This window comes from Taurulus bubalis (assembly GCF_910589615.1).
Source record: "Taurulus bubalis genome assembly, chromosome: 13".
NCBI lineage: Eukaryota > Metazoa > Chordata > Actinopteri > Perciformes > Cottidae > Taurulus > Taurulus bubalis.
The window spans coordinates 17,739,234-17,764,924 of NC_136601.1; the positions used below are offsets into that span (position 1 = coordinate 17,739,234).

The 25,691-nt window shown below is 40.7% G+C and overlaps 1 protein-coding gene across 1 annotated transcript in view; it reads right to left on the reverse strand.

Annotated features, from left to right (window-relative positions):
- pdlim7 (PDZ and LIM domain 7) overlaps positions 1-25,691 on the reverse strand; it is a 30,540-nt gene that overhangs the window by 4,356 nt on the left and 493 nt on the right. The window contains exons 2-9 of the mRNA XM_079228644.1: positions 23,575-23,673; positions 16,496-16,647; positions 10,606-10,630; positions 9,507-9,703; positions 5,745-5,899; positions 5,284-5,320; positions 852-904; positions 353-590 (exon numbers count right to left, since the gene is read on the reverse strand). Coding sequence (XP_079084770.1) covers positions 353-590; positions 852-904; positions 5,284-5,320; positions 5,745-5,899; positions 9,507-9,703; positions 10,606-10,630; positions 16,496-16,647; positions 23,575-23,673 — 956 coding nt within the window. The remainder of the gene's footprint in view (positions 1-352; positions 591-851; positions 905-5,283; positions 5,321-5,744; positions 5,900-9,506; positions 9,704-10,605; positions 10,631-16,495; positions 16,648-23,574; positions 23,674-25,691) is intronic.

The following is a 25,691-nucleotide window of genomic DNA, read 5'->3' on the forward strand; positions in this document are numbered from 1 at the left end:
CTCCTGGGAACTTTGCACCTTCACTTGTTGAGAAACAGCTCTTCTGTTTTCATGCAATGGTGACCAGAATACGAACGAAGGTTTATCTGTTATCTGTGAAATGTGTGAAATGAGATTAAAATTATTTCAAAGTCAGCATAATGCGTGTCTTCAGTGATAAAAAAAAGTGTCTCCAAACTGTGTTAATTATGCTGACTGCCTAAATTTGCAGCAGTCATGCAATCTGCCATTGCATATATTAACTGTGTTAAATCATGTGTCATTTCTCTAAAAGGACTTTGAAAAGAGCAAACATTGAGAGTATTTTATTTTGCTGAAATTAATCAAACTGCCACCAGTGGTGCGGTCTCACCTTATGATTTTGTTGCAGGCACCACATACCGGGGTACTCCCGCTGTCTTCAGGAACCTGCTGCGCAGCCTGCAGGATGGAGCTGCGGTTCTGCATAGGCGTCGGCTGGACCGGCTGCTGGTGCTGAGTCACAACTGTGCTAATCTTGTCTGGACGAAAGCGGTCGGCGAAATTACGGTCAGTGACCCACGGTGGACGAGAGGAAGGACCTGAACTGCCTGCTGCTGCAGTCTTGGAGCCTTGGCCAGAGAAAAACAAAACAAGGACATTCGTTTTGGAAATACGGCACAAACTCGGCTGTGACTTTGAATTATTGCACAATGGGGAACACTTTTATGTAATATACACACACTCCCTCCAGATGTACGGTGTAACAGTTCTGTGTGTCATGTTGGCGCTGCTGATGCTCATGTATTGACACTTAATAAGAATCTATTAGCACAACCTCTACTGGATGCTGCTGGGGTTCTTTATACGCATCAGCAGGAGCAGAAACTCACCATCTGGTTTATCGGCTGCCTGGGCCCTGGCAGGTGAGGGAGTTGGCTCAAGGCTGTGGAGAGGAAATGACTAATTAAAAAAAGCACACACACACACACCAGTAACCATGGTTACGACTCAATGAATATCATGTTTGGATATTGGCAGCCATGGCTGTCTCCATTACACTGAGCCCCACATTACCTGGTGTGTGAATGATGTTAAGCATCAGCATGGTTAATATGAATCGGTATAGACAGGATTAGCATGGGCTTCTCACCTGTTGTGAAGACACGCTGGTCGAGTGTCGTAGATTCGGGTAAATGTCATAGACAATACACTAATAGAATTGGAATTGATTTGCAGGCCATTTTACGCGGTACCACAAGCCTTCAATCAATCACGCAATTCAAATGATCAATGCTGAACAACAGATACCGCGGTGCGCATTCGGTAAAGGCATTAACTAACGGTTCAAGAGCGACGACTCTAATGAGAGCAATCCGAAACCTGAACACCTCGGATTGATTGACGTCACTCACAAGCAAAGTTAGAGAACGACAAACTCAGACACGCTCTGCTGTCAGGTTTGGATGCAGACTAGCTTCGCTTCGAGCCTTCATGAGCAGAAGTGTTGAAATAAAGAGTTGTTTCTACATTTCAAAGTTCTGTTACCCGCAGCAATCGTCACTTTATTCAGAAAATCTTCAAACCATGACTGAGAAGCAAAAACAACTTCTGAGCCAAGACAGTGAGCTCTGGAGACGTCTCATCTTGGGAAAAAATATAACACTGCCTCGAGCATCCATCATGTTTACATCAGCAACTGTGCCATCTACAATACACTAATGAAAGATGATGCAATCATTTCTCATTTGCAGTGAAACAGAAGAAAATGTGAAATGAATTACCCTCCAACGGCCTTGTGCCGCCTGTACCAGGTTAAAGTTAAAGCAGCATCAATTATACTTCCTATGTTGCCACACAACTAAACAAAAGAAGCTACAGAGGCAGGAGAAGTTACAGAGTTGGAGCTATGCAGCAAGACAATGAACAAAAACACTATGCTATCTTCCAACAGCATACTGAATAATACAGGACATTAAATTGCTTTTCAATAGCAAGAAGATGGCTTGCAGGGCTGGTGACAGCGAGGAAGTTGAATCTTTCTGAATTAAGGACAGTGAGATTTTTGGAAAGAAACTACAGCAAAACTGAGTGAAAGGAAGAGAGGAGGCTGCACGAGAAAGATGACAGAAAAAACCTCTTTCTCCGTTTTAACACCTTGACCCTGGGTCAGCTGCACTTCACCCCACACCCTGGCAAGCCTGCCTTCTGGGACCCGACCAAACAACACCCTGGTCCACGCTGCAGCCTCTACACTCCCGAGCAGCGCTGCCCTACGTGACAACAGGCCCATGGCATCGACTTCTCAAACACCTTTGAGAGTTTGTGTGGCTGCATCTCACTCTGATGAAGGTTGCAGGTGCAAATTGGAGTACATCCTCCACAGCTGCTTATTCTCACCTGGAGCGGCCTGGATCATGTTTTCTTGACATTTTCACCATACTCCCCCCCTCCTGCTCAGCGTTACGCAGGCGCACAATTCCCGCATCACAGACTGTGCAGACAGGAGGGTTTTATTTGGCTCCGACAGAGTTGTGGACATGCTGCAGAGCAGCACCGCAATATTCCTACGGAACATTTCCTTGACATTTCCTTTTTATACCTCTGATTTGAGATACTTTTTTTTCGGTTTTTTGGCTCCACTCCTGTGGGACCAGAGCAATAAGGATAGAAGGAGGTTGTTGGCAGCTCAACATCCGGCAGAAAGAAGAAAAAAAAACAGAGTAGGTTTGGATTTTAGATGGAGCAAGAAGCACTGACAATAAATGTGACAACTGACAAAATGTGAATTTTCTACAGGCTGCTTTTAATGTGCAACAAGCTCCTTTTTATGTTTTTGCAATTAATGTAGAGAGGTTGTAGTTGTTTTTCATTACACGTGGCATGTTAACGTAATATTTTTCACTTTGTTTTGCCACCGTCTCGTTACCATTATCTGCTGAAATGTGTCCAGAATGTTTTGGTTGTTGACTTCTCCTAATTTGTTGTGTTTAAGTGTTTGAATACAATTATTATTACAGACCAGATTTCAACTAGTTTAGTTAGTCACGTTATATAGTCACTTGTTTATAGCTGTATAATTGGCAATACTACAAGTATTTACATTTCCTTACCAATGACTAAAGTGTATTCTAACCTTAATTTCCATTTTCAGTATGTGAAGAAATAGCCATTTCACTTTTTTTTTTTTAAATGCAACTTACTTACTATTTCTTTAAAATAGCAACCACTATGTAGTTCCATGTTGCCATAACATTATTTCTTAAATATAATAACAATAATAAAGAGCACTTCTCAATCACTTTCCTATTACAAAACATGAGGCAGCTTCATTCCAGCCATTTCTCCTGGCCACCAAAAGGAGGTAAAAGAACATTTTGTATCTTGTCCACAGACGAGGCTTTCAAATAGTTTCCTGTTGTCATCTGTGATCTAAAAAATATCTGTTTTAGGGAGAAAGACATCACAGAACTTTTCTCGCTGATAAAAGCCACTGTACTGTTGCTGAACTCTAGATAATGTTGGTTGTTTTATTCGGTATTAAATACTCTTTGATACTTGTATCTAAGACTAAAGGCTATAATTCCTCACGGTGCACCTCTACACTTTATGATTTTGCATCACGTCATTAAAGTAAAGCTTGAACCTTGATCTAAGAGAAGGCACATCATTTATTCAGATTGGCACAAACTGAGGAAACCTTGCTTCTACTAAATCGCTTTTGTTCAGTACACTCGTTAAATAAACTGCTGCAAGTCAGTTTAAGAAAGAAGTATAATCAGGAGATTTATCCTTTTAAGCTTGAAGACTGAATAAACATGAAGAAAAGAAACAGAAGAAAGGACAGAGAAGCAAGAGTTGCTTTTTTCCAGATGTTTTATATTTTTGATGACAGCAGAAAAAAAACAAGTACAGATTTATTTTCCTTTTCTTTCTTAATGGTTGGAGAAGCCTACGAGATGAGGGGATCACAAATGAAAACTCTAGAGGATGAAGAACTCAATAAATAGAAACAGGCAGAGAAAGTGGGAGAGAGAGAGATCAAAGGAGGGTCTGAACTTCACAATCAAAGAAGAATAACGAACAGAAAGGCGCTTTCCACTGCTGAGACCTCCTTCCCACCTTCCCACCGCTTAACTAAGTAATGCAGTGTGAAATGTAAAACAGGGCCACAGACACAATGGTCCACAGTGTTGTCAACAATCATCAAGTCAGAGATTCAGAGTGAGATCTTACACTTAGGCTCAGTATGCAAGGTTCCACTTTGGGCTTAGTCATCTAGGCTATGTTTCTTCTACTTTTGGTTTGCGTTTCTTTTTTTCCCCCAAAACTTCTTTTTCACCTCATCTGTATCTGAAAGGTGAATTTGTTCACTGCCATTGGACGGTCAGCTATCGTCGGCGTCGTTGCGGTGTGGCTATCGCTAGCAGGCTCTGCATCCCATGGCGTCTAAGATGTCGCTCAGGATTTGATATTGAGGGCGCGAGCAGACCTGTCGTGGTGCCAATCCCTCAGACGGGCATAGCGGGGACTCTGAATCTCAGTGAGGAACTTTTCCCTGAGCGAAAGCAACAGAGATATGAGACAGAGATTGGCAGGAAGGAAAAAGATTGTAGGGGAGAGAATAAATACAAATGGAGCATGAGAGAGCTGAAAGTGGAGTAAAGTGCACAAAAAGGTGAAAAGTAGCAGAGGAATAAAACGGGTGAAACACCAAAGACTGAACAAGGATAAGATAGGTCTGGAAGGAAAATATCAAAAGGGAAATAATAGTTACACATTTTGGAAGATATGCTTATTCACTTTCTTGCCAGGAGTTAAATGAGAAGATAGACTCTTCCGTTTGTTAAATCCAGCCAGCAGCCAAGTGTTTAGCTTAGCACAGAGTCAGGAAACAGCTAACCTGGCTCAGTCGCTCACCAAATCCACCTCACAGTATAAAGCTCACCAAGTAGCATGTTTTCATCCTGGTTATTTATGCTTAGCAACCTTGTGGTGATGACAAGACTCCCGGAAGTGAATGTGCTCGGCCGATAAAATAGTCAATTGGTGGTGGTCAGATATTATTACCTTTGAACAAAGACATTAGCCGTTTCCAGTCTTTACGCTAAGCTAAGATAATTGATAAAATGCTATGATTCAATAATAATCCAAAGGATGTACAAATCACACCACACATGCCAGTATTTAAAGCAGCAAAATTCTAAGAAGCTAAGTTTAAAACTTGAATTTCTGAAATTGTTGTCAAACTGAAGCTTCCACATGCACACACACTGGAGACCAAGAAAACCGATGCGTTCAAATCAACAAAACTCAAGTTTTTACCTGGACCTCTTCATGATTTCATCATCTGGGTCCTGCACTGAGAGATCCAGGAGAGACACACATTAGCATGCCCTACTGATGAAGAAAGTGCTTTTCAAAAGACAAACCGCTGATCAGGTGCAGTTCTTACACGACCCCTGTTGTAATAAACATGTACATCCGTTTCTCAGACTGGTTACAGTCATAACAAAAATCGGTGTCACTGAAGAAAGCAGCCACCCGACAGTTGAGGCCCCTCTCCACGGCTAAAAAGAAAATTGAACACCCCTGTTATCCACCTTTCCTGTGCCACTCACTCTGCCGTCACTCGAAAGTCACTATGATCGGATCGCAGTAGCTCAACTGTTCAGTCACAGGCCTTCGCCTACACCTCATCTTGACTACCAGAGATGCCCACCCTTAACCCATCACTCTCTGTTGTCTCACTCTCCGGAGTATGCCAGGCCTGGTCCCCGACTTACTGAAGTCGGTGCCCGTGAGCTGGGCCAGGATGCGGAAGGAGCGGGACTGGGTGGTGCCGGTGCGGGGCTGCCAGTCCTCAGTGTCCTGGATCAGCCTCTTCTTGCTGCGGTCGTTGGCGATAAAACAGGGCAGGTTCTCCATCCTAAGGCCATGCCTGTACACACACCCAGCAGCAGCACACGGCAGGCGCGGTTAACACAAACCCAACAAGGGACTACCCACTCACAACAGCCCAGCTAATCTGATGACCTTGAGAATAGAGGACATCCTGAACAGATCATGCAATACTTAATGCTCAGCAGCATCACGGTCACGCAATCAGCGAGCTAATGGATATCTATTACTTAGATTTCTCACGGGAACACTACAGACGCTCATAAATGGACATTACCACATTAGAGATCGTATTTATAACTGTCATTAGAATCAATAAGAGAAAACATAAAACCTGTCAGACCCGCCCTAGTTCGTGAAAACGTTTGACTATGTTCTAAAGCTTTTATTTTGACGAGCAACTGGAAAAAAAATGCTCTCCATTTCCAACAGTGTTGCAGGTCAACTGCAGCATGCATTTATCACAAAGCAAGAGGATGAAGATGAATGGTTACGAATAAAACAGGCTTTGTCTGTTGCATCGCTGTTCTGTAAACCGTATCTGTGAATCTACCAAAGAGCAACAGCTCTCCTCTTGTCATATCTAGCCTGGCCATATTAATAACTTAATAAGCTGCCAAACCAGCCTGCATGCAGCTGCCCCTTACTTGTACTCTTGGCACTCATCACCATAGTAAGTTGCTTCACCCCTGTAGAATAGACCAAAGATTAAATAGATTGTATAAAGATGTCAGAGAGACAGGCGATAGGAGACATTTACATGAGAGATAATAGAGATTTTGATGAGTTAAGAGCTTTTAGACATTGTGATGTTTATAGTTTTGTCCCGATTGAATAATTTACCATCTCAAGTTTTAGATTGCAGTTTGACTTGTGAATCACTAGAAAATAGTTGCATGGATTGTAGTATAGCAGAGGTTTCCAGTGGAGATAGGAAAAAACAGTATCAAGATACGTTTATGTTTTTTAGACTTTCCTCTAGACTTTGCCTTTTATATTATTGGATGAGTTTAAGTTAAGCTATCACAAATGCTCAAAACCAGTAAACATATTCAACCAGTGAAGGGTTGCAAGCACATCAAGATAGGTCACAAGACAAAAAGGACTGGAATTGTTGTGTGAGAGTTTAAATGACAATTTAGAAAAGGCAAACATTCATTCGTCTGGACTGTTACTGAAAAAAAGCTATATACTAACTTGTCATGAGCTTCCATCTGTTGCATTTAAAGAAAACAGAAAACAGAAAAGGTCAGAGTACAGCTTTAAGTTAAACAGAAGAAAAACAAGAACATGTCAAACAAAAATGCCACAGGCTGCAAAAAACGTGCAAGAGGTGCAAGACATGCAGTTATTGTCAACAGGCCCAGAGAGAAAGACGGCATTGTTTCTCTGTCAAATCATCCATTGTCACCCTGACCCAAAATGACTGGCACCAAACCTTTGCCAAACCCTCATCTCACCCATGGCCACAAATGTGTTACAGAGTTATGTAACTGGCTGGAGCATTTGGCCAAAAAGAAAGACAAGAAAAAAAACCTTCGCCCGAGTCATGTGCCATTGCAGTTAGTCTAGCTTCTCTTGTGCTCTGAAACCCATCCACAACAAGAAATGCCACAGCAGTGACGCTTCATGATGTCAGGGTAAGCTCTGTACAAACAACATCACAGAAAACCGGTTTCAAGCCGACAGGCCTAGACACATTAGACATACGCTGTTTGCATCGAACTGTTCACTGGAGAAATCCAACAATGTCTTCATCAGAAGAGGGCTGACAGTTTATAATTAAGCTCTAATCTTCCCAAAAATGGCCGGAGGAATGGGGTTAGGCCATCTCCAGAGAAACTTCACAACCGTGCGAGTCCTCTCGAGTGTAAGCAAGTGTGGCTGCTTAAATAATCGAGCTGCTGAGAACTCAGCAGAATTTATGAGTGAGGATAAATGCAGCCGCTGGGCCACATCTCACCAATGGCTGCAGTCAGCCCATGCTGCGACTACCATGATCCAAATCACAGGAACCACTACCCTCAAAGACCATTTCAGGCCATACTGACATTTTCTGGATCCTCTTTGGTCCATTCCTGGAATACTTGTAAAAGCTGAACTTGTCAAATAGGACTTTTACATTAGTTTTATAGCCAAGGAGCAGTAACTTCATTTTTAATATACAGCAGAGATGATAGCAGTATTACAGCTCTGAAACCAACTTACTGTCTTTTTCAGTAATTTACAACCAAAACAATCAGGAGCCAAAATTGATCAATAATGTTTTAAAGGAGAGACTGAAGATTCACTTCTCCAAAATAACAGATCGAACTTTTACTGGAGGGACAACATGTGAGAAGGGTTCATGTTTAGAGTTGGTTTAGCAGCTTTTACTTTGCCCATTAAATGCATTTCATAAAAATAAAAATAAATGCACCATGATCAAGACTTCCCATCATTACTACTGAAATGACTAGCTGTATGATGCTTTAACTTAAGCAAATCAATTCTAAAATAAGAGAAGGTGTCACCGACATCCCCAGGAAATTATTTTCAAGCATTACACTACTGAGACATGTAATCATAATATGCATTATCAGAAGTATGACTTCTGACTGATGCAATGTTTTACAAAGAAAAACAAAAAAAAGGGACAAAGCTATGTCAAATAATGAATAATGATGAATATCTCAAACACAGCTCCTAATAGCTGAGAAATACTACACTTGAAAATCCATTCTTCCATTTCTTTTCAGCATAATATTGATTGTAGAAGCGAGACACAAGTAACAATCCCAGTGGATCAATAACCAATCTGTTGAAATAGCAAATCAGTTTGAAAAGGTGGATTGATTTGCAAGAAATTATACATTCCTCAGGTTTAAAACAGTCTTACTTTTCAGTATTTGCCTCTCTCTCACATATAGTGAGGATGACAAGAACGAAAAGATGTAAACAAAAAAAAAAAGAATTGTACAAAAATAGATCATAACTTCTACAGTGGCAAAAAAACAACCAGAGAAAAAATTAAACAGATTTTACAAGGCCATAAAACTGTGACTGATTATATTGACACATCCTTCACTAATCTCTGTAAACAGGTTTTGTCATCCGATAAAAAATCCTTTCAGCAGAGGAAACAAGCCTGAATTGCAAATGTCAGCTAAATATCCCCTTCTATGCTAACGAAGCGTTTGCCTTCAGCTGGATGATAAAGGCCAACAGGATCATTGAGGTTTGTTTTGACAAGAGCTGACAACCTCCTCCCTTTCCCCCCAAATCAGTCTATGGCCCGAGTCTATCTATGATACAATCTATAATGGCAGCGTATTACTGCTTGCTCTTCAGCAACCGCATACGTTTATACACAAGTCAGCATATGCTTGAGATCTTGTTTGTTACATTATTGGCAGAAAGTGGAATAATTAAATAGATCTCAGCAATGAGTCGGCATACTGTTGATATTTTCTGGAATGTTTCTTAAAATCTGTTACAAATTTGGCAATATACTTAAGTAAAGTGTAAACATAACGCCGTTTGCAAATCCTGAAGGAGTTGTTTTCTCCTTAGTGTAAAACCAGAATAATGAGACATCAGAAATACCATTAAAACCACATTAGTCACATTGTGGTTCCAAAGGGAATAGTGTTTATTTATCCACCTACCCATTCTGTGGCTGCTGCACACTGGCACGGCCCTGTGAGCTTGGGGTGTTAAGTTTAGGGGAGTAGGCCACAGGTTTAATAGCAGGTCCTGAGTTGGCACTAGCACCACCTGCTGTAAATGGCCTCGCCATCTTGTTAATGGTTGTGCTGGGGGCAAAGGAGTACTTTGGCTGCACAGAAGCCGGAGCAAGGGAGTCCTACGAGGGTGTGGGAGAGGGAGACAATGCAGCACAGCAAACAACATGCGGTAAGACATTTTTGACACACACACGAAAGGTCCTTCTGCTGTTGCACAATCCTAAGCTTTATATTAAGAAAGCTTCCAGCGCAGCCCAATATTTTTATATTGCAAATTATTACTCCGGGCTGAAGCATCAGCCCTGTCAAAGCCTGCAGGCTTTTCTTTGTGCACAGAAGTAGTGCTTAAGAAGTGTGAACACAGAAATGTTATTTGTGTTGGCAGTCTGCCACGGACTGGACCAAGTAATCTGCTACTGCTGGTAAAAGGAAAAACCCTCAAAGGGGAGAAATTGTCATATTTGACTGACATGTCTCACTAATGAGATTTCTCACGGAGCATTATGCATGCACTGCAAAAGAAAACAGAACACTGTGTGAAGAGCATTTGGTTCCTGCTGTTTTACTAAAAACATCATGCAGCACAAAGCAGTTCATGACACCATTGTACCATACACACTGGTATCAGTTGGGCAAGTAGCTCTTCAGAGGTTTGATAGTAAAACTATTTGCATCAGTATTACACTGGCTTTGGGGATTGTGCAAGGCATCACAAACCACAGGAAACTCCAAAAGCAATATTCACAACACTCCATCCAGCAAACAATTAATTTAGCGACTCAGTGATGCTGCGCTAATGCACAGTGCATGGACTCGGTGAGCGCTCGACAGGTGACTCGAGTGAATCAGATGAGTTTAAACACAAAGTGACATAACATGCTATTGAAGCCAATTGTGAGAAATTATTAAAAGGAAGTTTCCAATTCAATCAATGTCACTGCAGTCCTGGAGCAGACCATGCCAAAGCATCCAAGTGCTCACACAGAGGTGAGTTCAATGTTTTAGACAAATGTAGTCTTACCTTCTGGTCACCCGCTTTGAAAGCTCTGTGAAAAGAAGAGACAGATACTTACAATAAACACAACTTCACACATTTAAAAGTCACAATCACGAAAGCTGTAATTTAATAAATCACACAAGTCTGCAATGTTTCAGTCAAAGGAAAAGTTGTGTTTGAGACAATGGCAATGTTGAATCTCCTGAACAATTTAGGAGTATGTTATTTGAGCTGAAATTGTTTTATGACTACATATACTGCAACACTTTAGAAACAAAACTAGTATTATACATTCTATCAAATCTAAATTGCAATGACAAAACATGGGCTATAATAAATGAGTCAAATTACACAAATATCCAACTCTTATTGCATAAAGTAAGCTTATATGCAGCTTACAGAGTGACTTTAGTTTCCTAATTAAATTTTTCTGCTGAAAGGGTATTTTTTGGCCATATTTCCCATTAGTTAATACAACATTTTAACAAGTTAATTGTTTAAATAGGAAGTTGCAGGAACTCTGCTTGAGACTGTTTTACAAGGGGTAATGCAAACAAGTGATCAGACAGGTTTTAAACGGGACCAGTTTAACCCACTTATCTAAACCACTCACAGATGTAAGAATAAAAGAGAATGCACTCAAAATGTCCATAATACTTAACCAATGCATCATAAAACTACATGAGCACAGATGTACAACTGTACTAAGAAGTATCCCTGTTGGATTCTGGTGGTTTACAGTTTGGTTGCAACTGTACTTTTGTTTTCATGCCTTGACGTGTGGTTTAGATAATTGGGTTAAAAACTGGACTCATTTGCTCATAATGCCGGTGTTTGTGATGCCTCACGGACTCCACTGCAATGCGGTTTCAAATAGAGTCCCCTTACGCCCATATGTCAACAATTAACCTAATCTGCAAAGATGGAACAAGCAATTGAAATGGTGGCAGAAAATAATCAGGCTGTAAAAACACTGATGTTTTTTCTCTGTTGTGGCATTATAAAAACAACAAAACCTTGCTACATTTCCCCATTCTTGGACCGCCTGCAGACTCACCCACCCAGTTAAGAACGCTGCACATGCCACAGTGTAGTACGCCTCCTTACTCTGATCCCAGGATTCGCATTACTGCGTTGCCTTTGGTTCATTAAAATATCTTAAAACACTAAACATGTAGGCACCTAGCTTTACATTGCTGCTGGCTCCTAACATCACTACCATCCCCTGCTCAATGCTACACAAAGCTCCCACAAGGTTAAGCAAGACAGCCTTGCAGGCGCCCTCATTGTTCGGGCTACAGGCATACGCACACAAAACAATGGACAGCGCTTCCTGTGACAATGAGCAATGAATAACTGCTCGTTATTGCCTGCTCAACAATGATAGAGTAACGTTGAAGACAAGATGGCAACAGGGATTATAGCTGGAGAGTGAGAGGAGCGAAGGGAAAGGCATACTGACACATCTGTGCGTGTCACACTTCTTGGAGACAAATCAATGTGACATGCATAGTGCTTCAGCTCGGCTTAATCCACAATTTGATGAGTCACACTTAAAAGCAAGGATATAAGGACCGTCTACGACAGCTGCTACGTACTGTGTTCATTTTAGCAAACTGGACTTAAATGAACAAATGTGAAGGCGATTAAGTCACCGCTTCATGGAATAGGTTTTTTGCTTGGACCAAATTTGACCTGTACTGAAACCAAATATGCGCACTATGAGATAATTTCCTGCCTCATTTCATTTCAAAATCTCCCATGATACTGTAATCAACTTTAAACACATCACTGACAAACTCCAACCACAACCCTCTAGGCTGATCCCTGAAATTGAAATATGGACCTAGTGTGTCCCTGTAGCAGCTACATGATCTCCTTTCTTTGAAGCTGAAAATCTATTGGCCATATTTTTTTTTTATTCCACTCTATAAAAAAAAAAAGCCCCAGGATAAAGCCTTAACCTTCCCACAGGAAAGGAGAAAAAAAAAAAAAAAAAAAAAAAAACACACACCAAATGATCATTGGTGTTGAACAAAATGAGGCACTAAACCAAACAATAGACCACATCTCATCACCGTGCAGCCGTCATCCTCTCTTGACATAATAGAAACTGTGGATGGCAGCCAAGATACAAATAAATAAAACTGACAATAGCTCTTCTCTGAGAAGCGTTTCAGGAAAACAATATTTGTTTTACAATATAATAATAGGAGAAGACGAGATGAAGCACACCAGGGAGTCATGGTAGTGGAAGAATGTGAGATGTTTACACTAGCTGGCCTCCCATGCAGATGAGAAATAGAGGCAAACCACCGAATGCAGCAAAAGTAGGGTTAAGTAAACCTTTCAAAGCATTACGCCAGTCCCTGTGAGATAAAGAGGAAAGGAGAAAAACACTTTTGTGAAATAGGCTTGTGTTTTAAAATGCACAACAATATTTGCTGCCATTACTGTCCAATTTTAAACAATAGTTCACACACAAAGCTACAGGTTTTGGTATGCAATACCCCTCAACACAGATCACACTTCAGCACGCCAATTTCATCTTCCTTCACAAGAGAAATCCTTGAGAGAAAAAAAAAAAAAAAGAAATTCCACAGGGAAATAACTAAAGCAAACTTCCAGTGTAATGAAGTGTGCCATGATCACACACAAAAGTTGATTTGTTCTAAGCCATTCGAAATGCGTTTACATAATTCACATTCAGGTTTTGGCATAGCATACCCGCCCAAAACAGCAAGGAAGCAGGCCTCGTAAAATCATCTCACAGTATCAAAATAAGTTAGATATTGTTATCTTAACAAGATCACCAAAGTCCAAGATTGAGTTCTGAACGTCTGTTAGACAGACAGACATCATCAGGCTCAAGTAGGACAACTGATCCATCGCTCTGCAGAGAGCATGACGTCACTTTTCTTTGACTTATCCCCTCACCAGAAAAGGTCAGCAAGATTCTCCCAGTCACTTTCCAACTCTGAAAAACCCCACCCTCGTTTCTACTGCTCCCTCTCCTTCACGCACACACACTCCTTTTAAGGCACTTAGTGTTCCGTGTGACGTCTTTCTGCAGGAAAAAAAACATGCAAAATCAGCAATGTGTCCTCTTGGCTGTATGAAAAATAGGAATTGCAGCCCTTTGATAGCAAAGAGCGCAACCGTAACACTCGTTATCTTTGGGCATGATAATAACCTGCTGCAATATTTATCAAAACTACATATTATATAGAAGATTGCAGTAGTAGTAACACCCAACTCAGAATCTGCCTTTGATCCCACAAGTTTAACAATCTCTGTATTGCTCTACCTCCAACCACCTCTCTCTTCTTATTCATCCTTCCTCCATTATTCAGAGGAAAATATAATCTGAATTTCCATGATTGACATTTTCGAAGAAAAAAAAATACCCCCCTAGATTCTTTGAGAATAAACCGGCGAATCTACAAGAAAAAAAAAAAAAACACACAAATATGCAAGATTATTAACTCATAAATTCACAAGATAAAAAACCTCGGAAAGGGGAGTGCAAATCCAAGATAATGTAAAATAGTGGGGGAGTTTGTTAAATTGAATCAACCTCATCACGTCACAGATGCCGACCCTAAACACTGCGGTAACTTCAGCCACCGAACAATACACTATACTGTGAGGGGCTCTCTCTCTCTCCCCCTCTGTCTCTCTCTCCCCCTCTGTCTCTCTCTCCCCCTCATTTTTGTTTGTTCTCATCTATGCGGGGCCGGGCGCAGCAGGCAAAGGACATAATTCCCCATAATTTGTGACTCAACACAAGCAGTTATGTAACTTTTCTTTTCGGTGTCATTTTCCCCTCACACTGACAGTTGGGCACAGTCCTTTAAAAGCGTCAATTTGTAACTATGGTAACGCAGTGTAATTCGGAGTAACGTCTTCTCAGCAGCTGGTTTTTAGTGTAGCTGTGCTGAAATAAAAGACACAAACCTTTTTTGAAATTTTTGTCTAGTTAAATCAAGTTTTTTTTCTCTCTAAATATTACTTTCCTCCCCCGGTCTAGTAACATTATTGCTTTCCTACAATTGTGAAGGTGTACTTCTCATCTTTCTCAAGCTGTTCTATTCAAACTAAAAAAGGGATCAACGAGCTGAATCTTTGCTCCTTTACTATATTTAGCGATTTGGTCCGTCTGTGCTCAATATTTGTTTTGTATTAGGACTGTAATCAACTTTCATTACTTTAATTATAGATCAATGTGTTGTTTATTGATGTGATAAATCGTTTAGAAAACAATTATTCAATTATAGAAATAGTTGACTATTCAATTTCTGTCAAATGAATTAATAGACTAATCAATGCAGCCCTTTCATATATTATTAAGAAATACCAACGTCAACTTTCTTTTCGGGTTACAAAAACACAAATAGACCTTTTTTTTATTATTTATAAATAGGACACAATCTTTTAGGCTCACTGGATTAAATGATCTGTATGAATGAGAGAGGAGCCAGAAATATGTTGAACAATGTGCAGCAAACAGACCATGATCTCAAAATCTGAAACTATTAGTGTACGTCCTGGCTGCTTTCTTCTAGAGGGTCATATAAAATGACCTGTGGCTGTTTTGACTCAACAAACTGAACAGTTGAGTCTCTTGGCGGGCAACAGCAAAATTAACTCGCTGTGAAAATAGCGGTGTTACAGCAGGGATCACAACCTCTTTACTTTATTATTTTTTTGATACTCAGAAGTAGTCCCATGACAGCAGCAAGGCTTATCATGGTTGTGTTCCAGATTTTCGTGGGAGGGGAATCTTGTTCTTATAATTAGCATTATGATACACTTGCCCTGTACTCTACAGATACTTTATCAGTAAGGAATTTCTGGCAGGAGTGATGTAGCAGGTATGATTGCTGCCATTTTGTTAGTTATCCAGTGCTAATTAAAATAAGCTAAGCTAAATAAAAAAAATAAGATTTTCTGGCAAGAATTTAACAACCAAGTTTTTTAATCTGAAGAAAGACGTAATGTCCTTGCGTCTCCTCTGAAAATGGTTTCTTTTAAAACAAACAAAGACCAGCGTATCCGCCTGACAACATTTGACATGCATATCTGCTGCTTAGTGCAGACTACTAACCCCTGAGCTTGCTTCTTTTGAATAATAATAAATAAATAAATAAATAAAAGAATATTAATGCAGTACTAAGCTAAAAAGAATTCAGAGAACATGCACCTCAAATACCCCACAATCTTATCATATTTTGTAGGATTGCTCTGCTATGAATGAGGTTGCAATATCATTCTGCATTCGATAAGTTTGGCAATTTGTTTGCTCGGCCACGCCAGCAAAACTTTGACATTAACAGTCGTAAGAAAAACTGATAGTACCAATTATGTGAAGATTGGACACAATTCATAGAGGGAGTAATACAAAATAAAAAAAAAGCAGTTTTCAACTATTTTAAATCTATGTGGGCAGAATTGGCCACACCTTTATGCAAAGATACGCGTTGCACCAAGAATCCAGGGAAATTACTTTTCTCACAGTTCAGAAAAAATTTGCAAAAGGTTCTTTTTAAAGTCACTACATGGTAGTGCCATCTGTACCAAACACAAGTTTGCTCTTTTTTGGATCATGGACCAACTTTTTATCAAAATCAACTGAAATGTTTTTTTCACATTTCAACAGTTTTTGAAATATCCTGCTCACAGGAATCATTTCATAATTACTTTTTTGACATCATTTACTAGTGGGGTTGTGAGTTTTGGAAAAGGAAATGTAGTCCAAGTCTAAACCTAACACTCAGATGAAAATAACTTTTATACCAATGTGTTTTGCAACTTTTGATGTCATTACAATATTTTACTTTTACTGTTGTGGTGTTTTATGCTGATGTGTTTGATCGAGACAAAAGGTTTCATAACGCATTGGCAGACGACTTACTTGCTGAGGGTGAGGGTGAGGGAGTCTGTTGCTGCTCTGATCTGGTTCTGTGCCTCCACATGGGTCATGTCTTCTGCATTAGTGTCACTGATGGACACCACCCAGTCTCCTACACCGACACCAGCCTGAGCTGCCTTACCACCCGGGGTCAACTGGAAAAAAGAAGGAAAAAAGTTAGGAGGTCTCACAGGAGAGGACAGATATGTGGATGAAAACATGACCTAACAGAAATGCACCTGTAGAAACTATAAAAGCATACGGCTACTGGTCCTACAAACATATTATGAACTTTACAATTCTACAATATTTGTATCCATCTTGTACTTTCAAAGATGGCATTTTTTCTTTGTTATCATAGTAGGCCATGTCTCAAAAAGAAAATGTTTTCATAAAAGTACTTAAATACCATTGTCTGACTTCACAATCTACCACAACCTTATCAGCAGTTCAAAGCAAAACTCAGGAAATCCAAACATGCTCAGTCAACTTTGCTACAATGTCTGTTAACAACACTTAATCAGCTCAGGGAGTCTGTGTGTCTGGGCCTTGACAAGCCAGCCAAGATATTTCACTCAACACTATCGGGAACAGGCAGTTAGGTCATCACGATGTCATCAGTCATCAGTGTATGATTTGCTGCAGATGTGCCTATGAAAGGAACTCTAGAAAGCTGCAGACAGTGAACATATGCTACAAATAGTCACATTAGTTACTGGAACAACCCATTTAGACAGACAGGTAAGTCACTGACAAAACAATGACATCATGCACTCACGCTGTCAACCAGACAGAGTCAGAGCAGAGGGCCGGAGTCTTGTTACAAGCAGGAAGAACTTGACAGTCTATAGGGTAGTAATGGTTTTCTACATGTACACAGTGCTTCTAGAGGACATGGCAGACAGTGAAGTCCAATATACAGAGCAGAGATGCCAAATCGTGTTTAGCAAGGGCTTAGTCAGCTTGCCCATGCGGCTTAATGAAACGTGAGACTTGTGTCAGAGTCTCTGATAACTGAAGTAGAAAGTGTTCAGCATCAGATAAGTAGGCGAGTGTCAGGATTCCTGGCACAAAAAAAAACTATTAGGATTACTCTCTGATGTCATGGATCCCTGCAAATGTTAGCTCATCAAAAGCTGAGACGACTCAGCGGTTCAATCAATAGTTTTCTGCCATGTTCAGCTAAGCTATCACGCTTGGTGCTTTGATTCCGAACATTAAACATAAACACTTGTGTGAGCAGGAAGGTAATGTGCTCTGTAAACTGACGACAGGCTCAGGCTGAGACAACTCCGCTACCCACAAGACAACAAAGTTAAAGCCTGCCTTGAATCAAAAGTTAAAAAATAAGGAATAAGTGCATTCCACAGGGGCAAACCAAGCTATATTTATTCTACAGCAAAGTTTAAACATCACTTTAATTGGCTTTGATTTGCACTCACTGGATGCAATTACAGGGGTTAAGAAAGAAGTAATGTCTCCAGTTTAGGAATACTTGACAGAGTGTGAACAGCGTACACTTAAAAAAAACTACTATGACATAGGCACAAGTGACATGTTCTGAAAAGGGGTGCAGCATAATGCCACCCAGGTTCACTATAGAGAGCTGTAGACTCCTCTTTACCACTATACTGGATTTTAAAACTTGAGCAGAAACATTTTAACAAAATGAAACAATGCTTTTATTAGCGTTTAACAACAAAAACACCATGAACCTTAGCCACAGACACACTGTCAGAGCCTCAAGGGAGCTGTAGCTGTTTAGTTTTAACAAAATCTGTTAAAATAAAGAGGTGTTTAAATGTTACTAGCCAGTGCAGTAATATACACCCCTGTAGTGTCAGAAAATGAACAGAAAAGGCCATCATTCTCTGTCATCTTCTCAGAAAGAAAATTTAAAAAGCCTCTTTATGAGAATCAAATTGAGCAATTAAAGTAATTGCAAGCCAACCCTGAAGTAGGTTGGGAATGTGGGTCTGTGGAAAGAGTCAAAGTTATTCTATTTATACAAAATAGCATGGGAATTACAGACAGGTGAAGAACTAAAAGGAAAACCATGAATAAATTAGGAATGCAAATGTTTTCACACAGAGCCCAAGGGGTCACAGAATGTTCTGATGAATATGAATTATAACAGAGTTAGTAGAGTTTCAGAGACTTGGATATTCTATACCAAGGAGCACTGAAGCTGCTCTGGAGGATTGTGGTGGCCCAAATCCTTACTCATTTTATGTTGGCTTTGTATTCATTCGTTACCCACCTGAATGTTCTCTAAAGTGGCATTAACGAACATTTACCAATAAAGCTGTGGTCTAAATGTAAAGGTGAGATAAATAGGTTAAAAAGAAGAGTTACACAGATTGTGGATTGTATTTGTACGTGCAAGTGTGTCTGTGTGAGTTGAGTTACTGATGGACACTGACACCTGTGCTCCTGGCTCAGGTTCAGTGTGCAGCTGCTCCCTCACTTGAGAAGGCAGCAGTTAAAGTTGCTGTGCTCAGACCTTCGGCTGGTAAGGGGGGATGGGGAGGGAGGGGGGGGGGGGGGGGGGGGGGGGGGGGGGGTCGGATGGAAACCCTATACCCCTCCAGTAGTTTGTCAATATGACGAAGGACAGTGGAAAACATGTTCCTGAAGGCAACACACTGCACTCTACCTTATAGCAACCACATATCCAACATGATGGATGATAACGTCATGGGGCAGCGATACCACAAAGATGGCTCTTGATTTGGCCAATTCCTCTGACACAAGTGACAAACGAGAAGCAGACTCATCCGGTCATGATTTGAGCTCAATTCACACCAATGGCATGACGTTAGTGCAACTGAAGGTATTCGCAAACACGGGGTTAGCCTCATGGTTGGTAGCCGGTTTCAAGGCTTTTTGGCAGAGCACAGCAGCAGGGCTGTTTCGGTATGCTATCAAATTTCAAAGCATGAGCCAATGTTTCAAAATACAACATCTTGTATTCACCTTTGAAGTGCTTCCCTTGACATGGTCAGTCAGAGCCTCAAACTTGCTCCGGGCTAGCTTCTCTTGTTTTTGGTTAAACTTCACTAAAGTTTACCTACAACTGTAGAAATACTGGCCATGTAACTTTGCACCAGCAAACTTTTATTCTTTCTGCGGCTATTTGGGGGCCGAGAGACAGTCTGTCCTTACATCACTCACACAGCACAGCTGATGCAAGACCATAAATATCCCTCTGAGAAATGGAAAACCAAACCTGCAAGTATGTGGTCCCACTAAACGACTGCGGTGGAACACCTAGCACTAAGTCACCTTAAAATACCGCTGCACTGAATACAACATAAAGACATTCCCATCCAACTAGCAACACAACAAATGCCCCCCGCCACCAGTAGGCAATCTATCAGTAAGTACTGAATTATTAATTCACCCCTCTAACAAGGCCTCTCTACCAAGTTTGTGTGTGTATAAGAAAGGGGGAGTGTTTAAAGAGTATGCAAGTGATAAAACAACAGATGGTCTACCAGCCAGACACACACACACCGAAATGGGAATAAAAGACTCTATGACACATCCAGCTGTGGTAGCGGAGAGATGACTTGACATCTTCTGTAATTTCCTCCGAAACATTTGATTTTAGAGTTGTTTTTTTTTACAGAAACCAGATGGTGCTCAGGAGGCTTGGTTATGGTATCATAATGTTTATGGAATAGCGATAGTACGAGATCTGGGACAGATATATAGAGAAACTCCCCAGAGGAGTTAAGGCTGCCTTAAATTAGGGTAGACACAATTGAAACCGCAATGAAACAGTGTTACAAGGAGATCTTGCTTCCTAAAGTTTAGGCCTCTCCTTTTGAAACAGGAAGTTGGGGCACACATGTGGAGAAAGAGATATCACTCCTCAGGGTCTAGAGAAATTCAAGAAAAGAAAAGTTGGCTCATGGGTTGTGTAGAAATGGGCAAAGACACAGTAGGCTGTTTCTGGAGGCAGGATCAAACAAAAAGAATGAAAACGATAGTAGAGCCTACTGGACATGTCACCCAGTCACATTAGTCGGCTGTCAGGCGACAATCCTTATGCACTCAACGAGAATGCTAAAGGATTATCTAAGCCTGGGTTAGGAGGCTGCAAATTGTTCAGAAAGTCTGTGTTACAACTGCAGAAGAACACGCCATCGAGCTGCATTATGGGAAATGTAGGATCCAGTGTTTTGGGATATTTACCCATACCAGGGACTAAAGTCAAGATATCTCAGCTTCCGCTACTTCATATTTTCAATATCTCTCACACATCCCAAAACTTTATGAAGGTAGAATACTAAATTGCTTGACTAACCCTTTAAATACTAATAACATTACGTTTCCAACTCCAATAGAAATGTCAGTTCCCAAGCGCCAAGCATTTTCATCCCATGCTGGGAGGAGGGTCTACTGCCACACACAGTGTGTGATTGAAAGGGATACAATGACATTTCAGTCATACCAACAGAGAAAGACATTGCTTTCTCATAATTTGTCTTTCTTTAATGCGATGGTGAAGGGTCAAGAGCACTTGGTTCAGATTTGACTGTGCCGAAGTTTCTACACATTTACTAACGCAAGACTATGAAAACAAGAAGTGGGTTATTAATACTACAAGAGAAGCAAATAAGTTATGTACATATTTTTTCAGATGATAAATGGGTGTGTACATATTATGCGAAGGTCAAACTGTTATTTTTCCTTTCACAGTGGCTTTCAATAGTTTGTCTTGGCATGGTTTCTTTCCCTCTGATCTCACTGGAAATGTATTCCAGTGAGATTGGAAGAGTCCATCATATGCACGAGAAAAGTGAGCGCGGAAGACATATTAGACACAGAAGGAGACAAGAGGATTGTCTGTTGGCAGCGACGAGGTGGATACGATAAATATCCCAGGAATGCTGAGAAAGCATAGCTTTCCAGGCTCGAAGAACAAGGGAGGAAGGAAACAAGTATTTATAGAGCATGGAAACCTATATACCAACTCACTCACACACAGTTACCAGTCACAGACACACAACTTGTCAAATAAATACAAAGATCAGAATCCCCATTGCAGTCCAACAAGAGCAGGCTGAATGACTAAACATGGAGTTATTGATGATTTGGAAATCTGCCACAGAAAGGCTAAACTCCAAGTACCTAAATGACCATGAGCAATAAATGAGTCAGGTCTCAACAGCCCTAACCATCATCTAATCCTCACAAAAAGCACTTTAAAGCATAGATCTATCAGGAGTTATCACTTTTCCACAATCTCTTTTCCTCACAGAGTCTTTAATGAGCCTTTTTGTCCTGTCACTCAACATCATCTTCATTGTATAATCTCTTTTAACCGACTGTCTGGGTTGAGATTCTTATCTCATCTGCTACAGATCAGTAAAGAAAGACCACCCATTAAATTCTTCCAAGCCAAGTGAGTGCAGGCCTGACTTTTCTTCCCGTTACCATGGGATACTGTAAATATCTGAGGTTTACATCCCCGGGTTGGGCAGTTTTCATCCTCTGCAACTGTGTGATTCACTGTCCAGTCTTTTATGACAAGCGCAAGGAGAGCCAACAATCCCTCAGAAGTAAACAGAAAAACCCTGTAACATCTTTATAACTCCTGCACCCTGCAGCCTGGTCGACTGCTGGAACGAGCCAAAGACATTAAGGCTACAATCTTAGCTGTACTGGCTTTTGTTTTTTTTAGAATGGGAGCCATTATCAATTTCACAGCAAGCTGCTTAGACAAACCTTAGTCGAACTAATTGTATGAAGACCGACAGTGAATGACTTCGCAATAGAGAAAATGTAAGTGATATCTGCGGGGGAAATAAATAAACAAAAGAATAAGCATGTGGCATTAGTACATGGATTGCAGAAAAACTGGCATCCTGTACTGGCTGATTCGTCAGGATTATTCTAATACAACTACGGACACACCCGGTGACATTCACCCTCCAGTATGCCGAGCCAGTCTAGACTTTAAATTACTCCAAGTCAACTCCTATATCCCACCAAAAAAAATCTCTGCTTTGTTTTGTGCAAGTCGTCTAAAGTCCGTTTGGTCTTTTATGGGTAGAAGAAAATGTTTCTTGTCATGGATCCAAGGGGAACATTGTGTTTCTGACGGTGATGCCTGCCAGAGAGCAGAGCAGATGTAAGACATGTTCTGACAAGGCTGGCGATAACTCCTTCCCTCACCACAGGATTACGTCAACTCTACACACACCTCAATGCGATGCGAGTTACGACACACAGTAGACTCTTTAGGCCATAGTTATCGCAGCAACATGAAATAGGGCATCATTTGTTCTCTTTATATTACAAATGTGACTTTCTGGCAGCAACAAAGAACTTATAGTGTTTAAAAGACTATGTGGAGTAAGTAACCTTGTGAGGCCTGACCCATATACAATTCCCTATTAACTCCTGATCATCTCTACAATAGGAACCTGTAAATATTGAACATAATTGATGATTTAAGAAATGTAAACCAGTCAAACGTTGCACCCTCTAAAGGTAGCACTGTAACAACGTCAGTGGGGAATTGAATGTTAGATCTGTGTGCGCAATAGCTGGCAGTAATGCTGGAATGATTGTGTGTGCGCGCATGCGTGCGTGTCTGTAAGTGTGAGTCTGTGTGTTTGTCAGGCAAAGCAGGACTGCACTTATAAGGGCTGGAAAGTGGTTGCTGCCCTCTTCAGAGGCAACAGTAGTTTATCGAGTATTTCAAATTCATTCAGTGAAGTGGTGGTGACCTAACATGGAGAGTGCGACGCACTGCGTCACAAACAACAGCATGTCCATGACAAAATAATACTGTTCATCCAAAAGACACTGCATGTTAAGACAGACTGGATTTGGGTTGGGAGATACACACCATAGAAGTGTGAGTGACATGAAAATGAACGCCACAGTCTGCAGACAAAAGCTCAGGTGGGGAGACTGAACACTAACAAAAATATATATAGAAGCTGACAGGGACATAAATGACTTTACAGGATGATCCTTCCATGCAAATCTTCAAGATAAGTGCAAAGTCATCAATGTGCACAGACGCCGACACAAGCGGACTCCAAAAACAAACAGTTTCTTACCCTGGACACGGTGAGTGGCATGCTGAAGTCCTTGCCACCCTGCAGCCTGAAGCCCCATGGCGCTGGGCCGCTGAGGGTTACAGAGTATACGCTCATAGCCTTGGAAGAAGAGAAAAGAGAAAACAGTTTTTTAATTAGTCAGAAAGCTCGGGAACTTTATTTTTCTACTTCATCCAAGCAGCTTAGCTGCTGGTTTTCTGCATTTCTTTCCAACACAAACACATTCCTCACAGAAACATACATGGATGGTGTTTTTCTTTGTGTAGATCATGTTACATCTTGGAAAAGTTCAGTTTTAAGAAGAACCAGGTTACAAAAAAATCATTATATGGGACTTTTGGTAGAAATAATAAATGTAACTTTCACATAGTTTACAAGACAATAAAACACCAAATCTGATACTGGGACACTGTTTCTACATTAATCCACATACAGACTAAAAGTGGATGCCTCTCAGGTGAGCATTCACATAGGAGGACTATTCAGCATGTAAAAAGTATACTACAATGCAAATGAGGACCACAGACACCATCAAAGTTCTACTGGACAAATAAAACCGCAGCAACATTGAACCATTATCTTCTTTTTCAGAATAGAGCCAACTCATTTAATTCAATCATTAAAAAGTAAACTATAATGAAACATCGGCCTACAACATACAAACTTGTCCAGCCATTTAATATCGTACATCATTTGTCAAACCACGAAAAGCAATGTGAAACAACTTCGCCAGAGCCGATTACTGAAATAGAACAGCAAGTCACTGAATAACCTGGTAATTTTAGAAACCAAAGGCAACTTGGGCTATGTCACTTGCGAGTTACGGCTGTACCACTGACCTCTGTACCTGCACCCCTAACACACTCTTGCCCTTCCTCCCCCTCCTCCTCAAACCCACCAGGTGTCATTGCTCTTTGTGACACACAGCCAGCTTTCCAAGATGCCATCATGCAAACCCACCTTGTCCTCAAGGGCTGGACGATAGCCCAAACCTGGGAGATTGCTTAAGAGTCAGTAAGCTAGGGCAAGCAGATTCTCTCTGTTGGCAAACCCTACCCCCGCCGCTGTCTGTGACACAGGCAAGCCCTAGCCTTTCCTCCCTCCTTAGAGGCTATATAAGGAATGTAAAACTACACCAAACTATTTCAGCCCAACACCCACATGAGTCACAGAGCGAGAGAGGAGGGGGGTAGAGAGGACGGAGAGAGGTAACGTCAACTAGACCCTATATTTTGGTAAAAGCCTCTACATCAAAGTCAATAGATGTTTTTTTGTTTTTTTAAAAGTGTACTTGAGAAGCAGCAGACGGCCACAACTGAAGCAAGCTTGCGGAATTCAACATTCCTTAAGGAAGGCATGGAGCAAAGCACAGTACAGCCAGACCAGCAATTATATTTTAACATCTTAAAGCAACAGAGAAGCTCACTATAGTAACAACTCAAATAGGGCTCATAGAACAGAAAAGAAAATGTCTATATGGTCCTGGTCCTAAATACTAGAAAAAGCAGCCCAGCTACCAACATATCCACAAAACCTGCAAATGAAATACATATACTTTTAGGAGTTTTAATTCTTCTCCATTTTTTGGTGTTTAGATTATTGTGCAAGTCTGTCAATGCACTTTCAAGTTTACATAAACACTTATATCACAGTATACCTCCAACAGAGAAGTCTAGGAGACAAGAAAAATCAATTCTGAGACAGACAGCTTGAAACAGTAAATGGAAATAGCAGCAACAGGTGATGGAGGTTAGATTCAACTGCCATAACAGCACAGAGAAAATTGATTTAGTTGTTTTGAGCAGATTCTAATAAAGACAGCAAGTGAAAATAACGGCATGAACTGGATGCATTTCAGTTAAATAAATGCCACTCTCTATATTAAGCCAGAGGAGAAATAAACAACCTACGCCAATAAACATGCTGGTAATGCCTGCGGTACTCATTCAGGGGACTATGTCCCTGTTTATGGTATTGCTATTTATAATCGATGGTGTCACTGTAATATTTCTATAGAAACGTGTACTTTGAATGAGAGTGCTGCACAGGCTATACGATGCTCAAATACATGACATTAGACGCGTATTTATCAGGAGTTTATATAGCTTACTTTCACA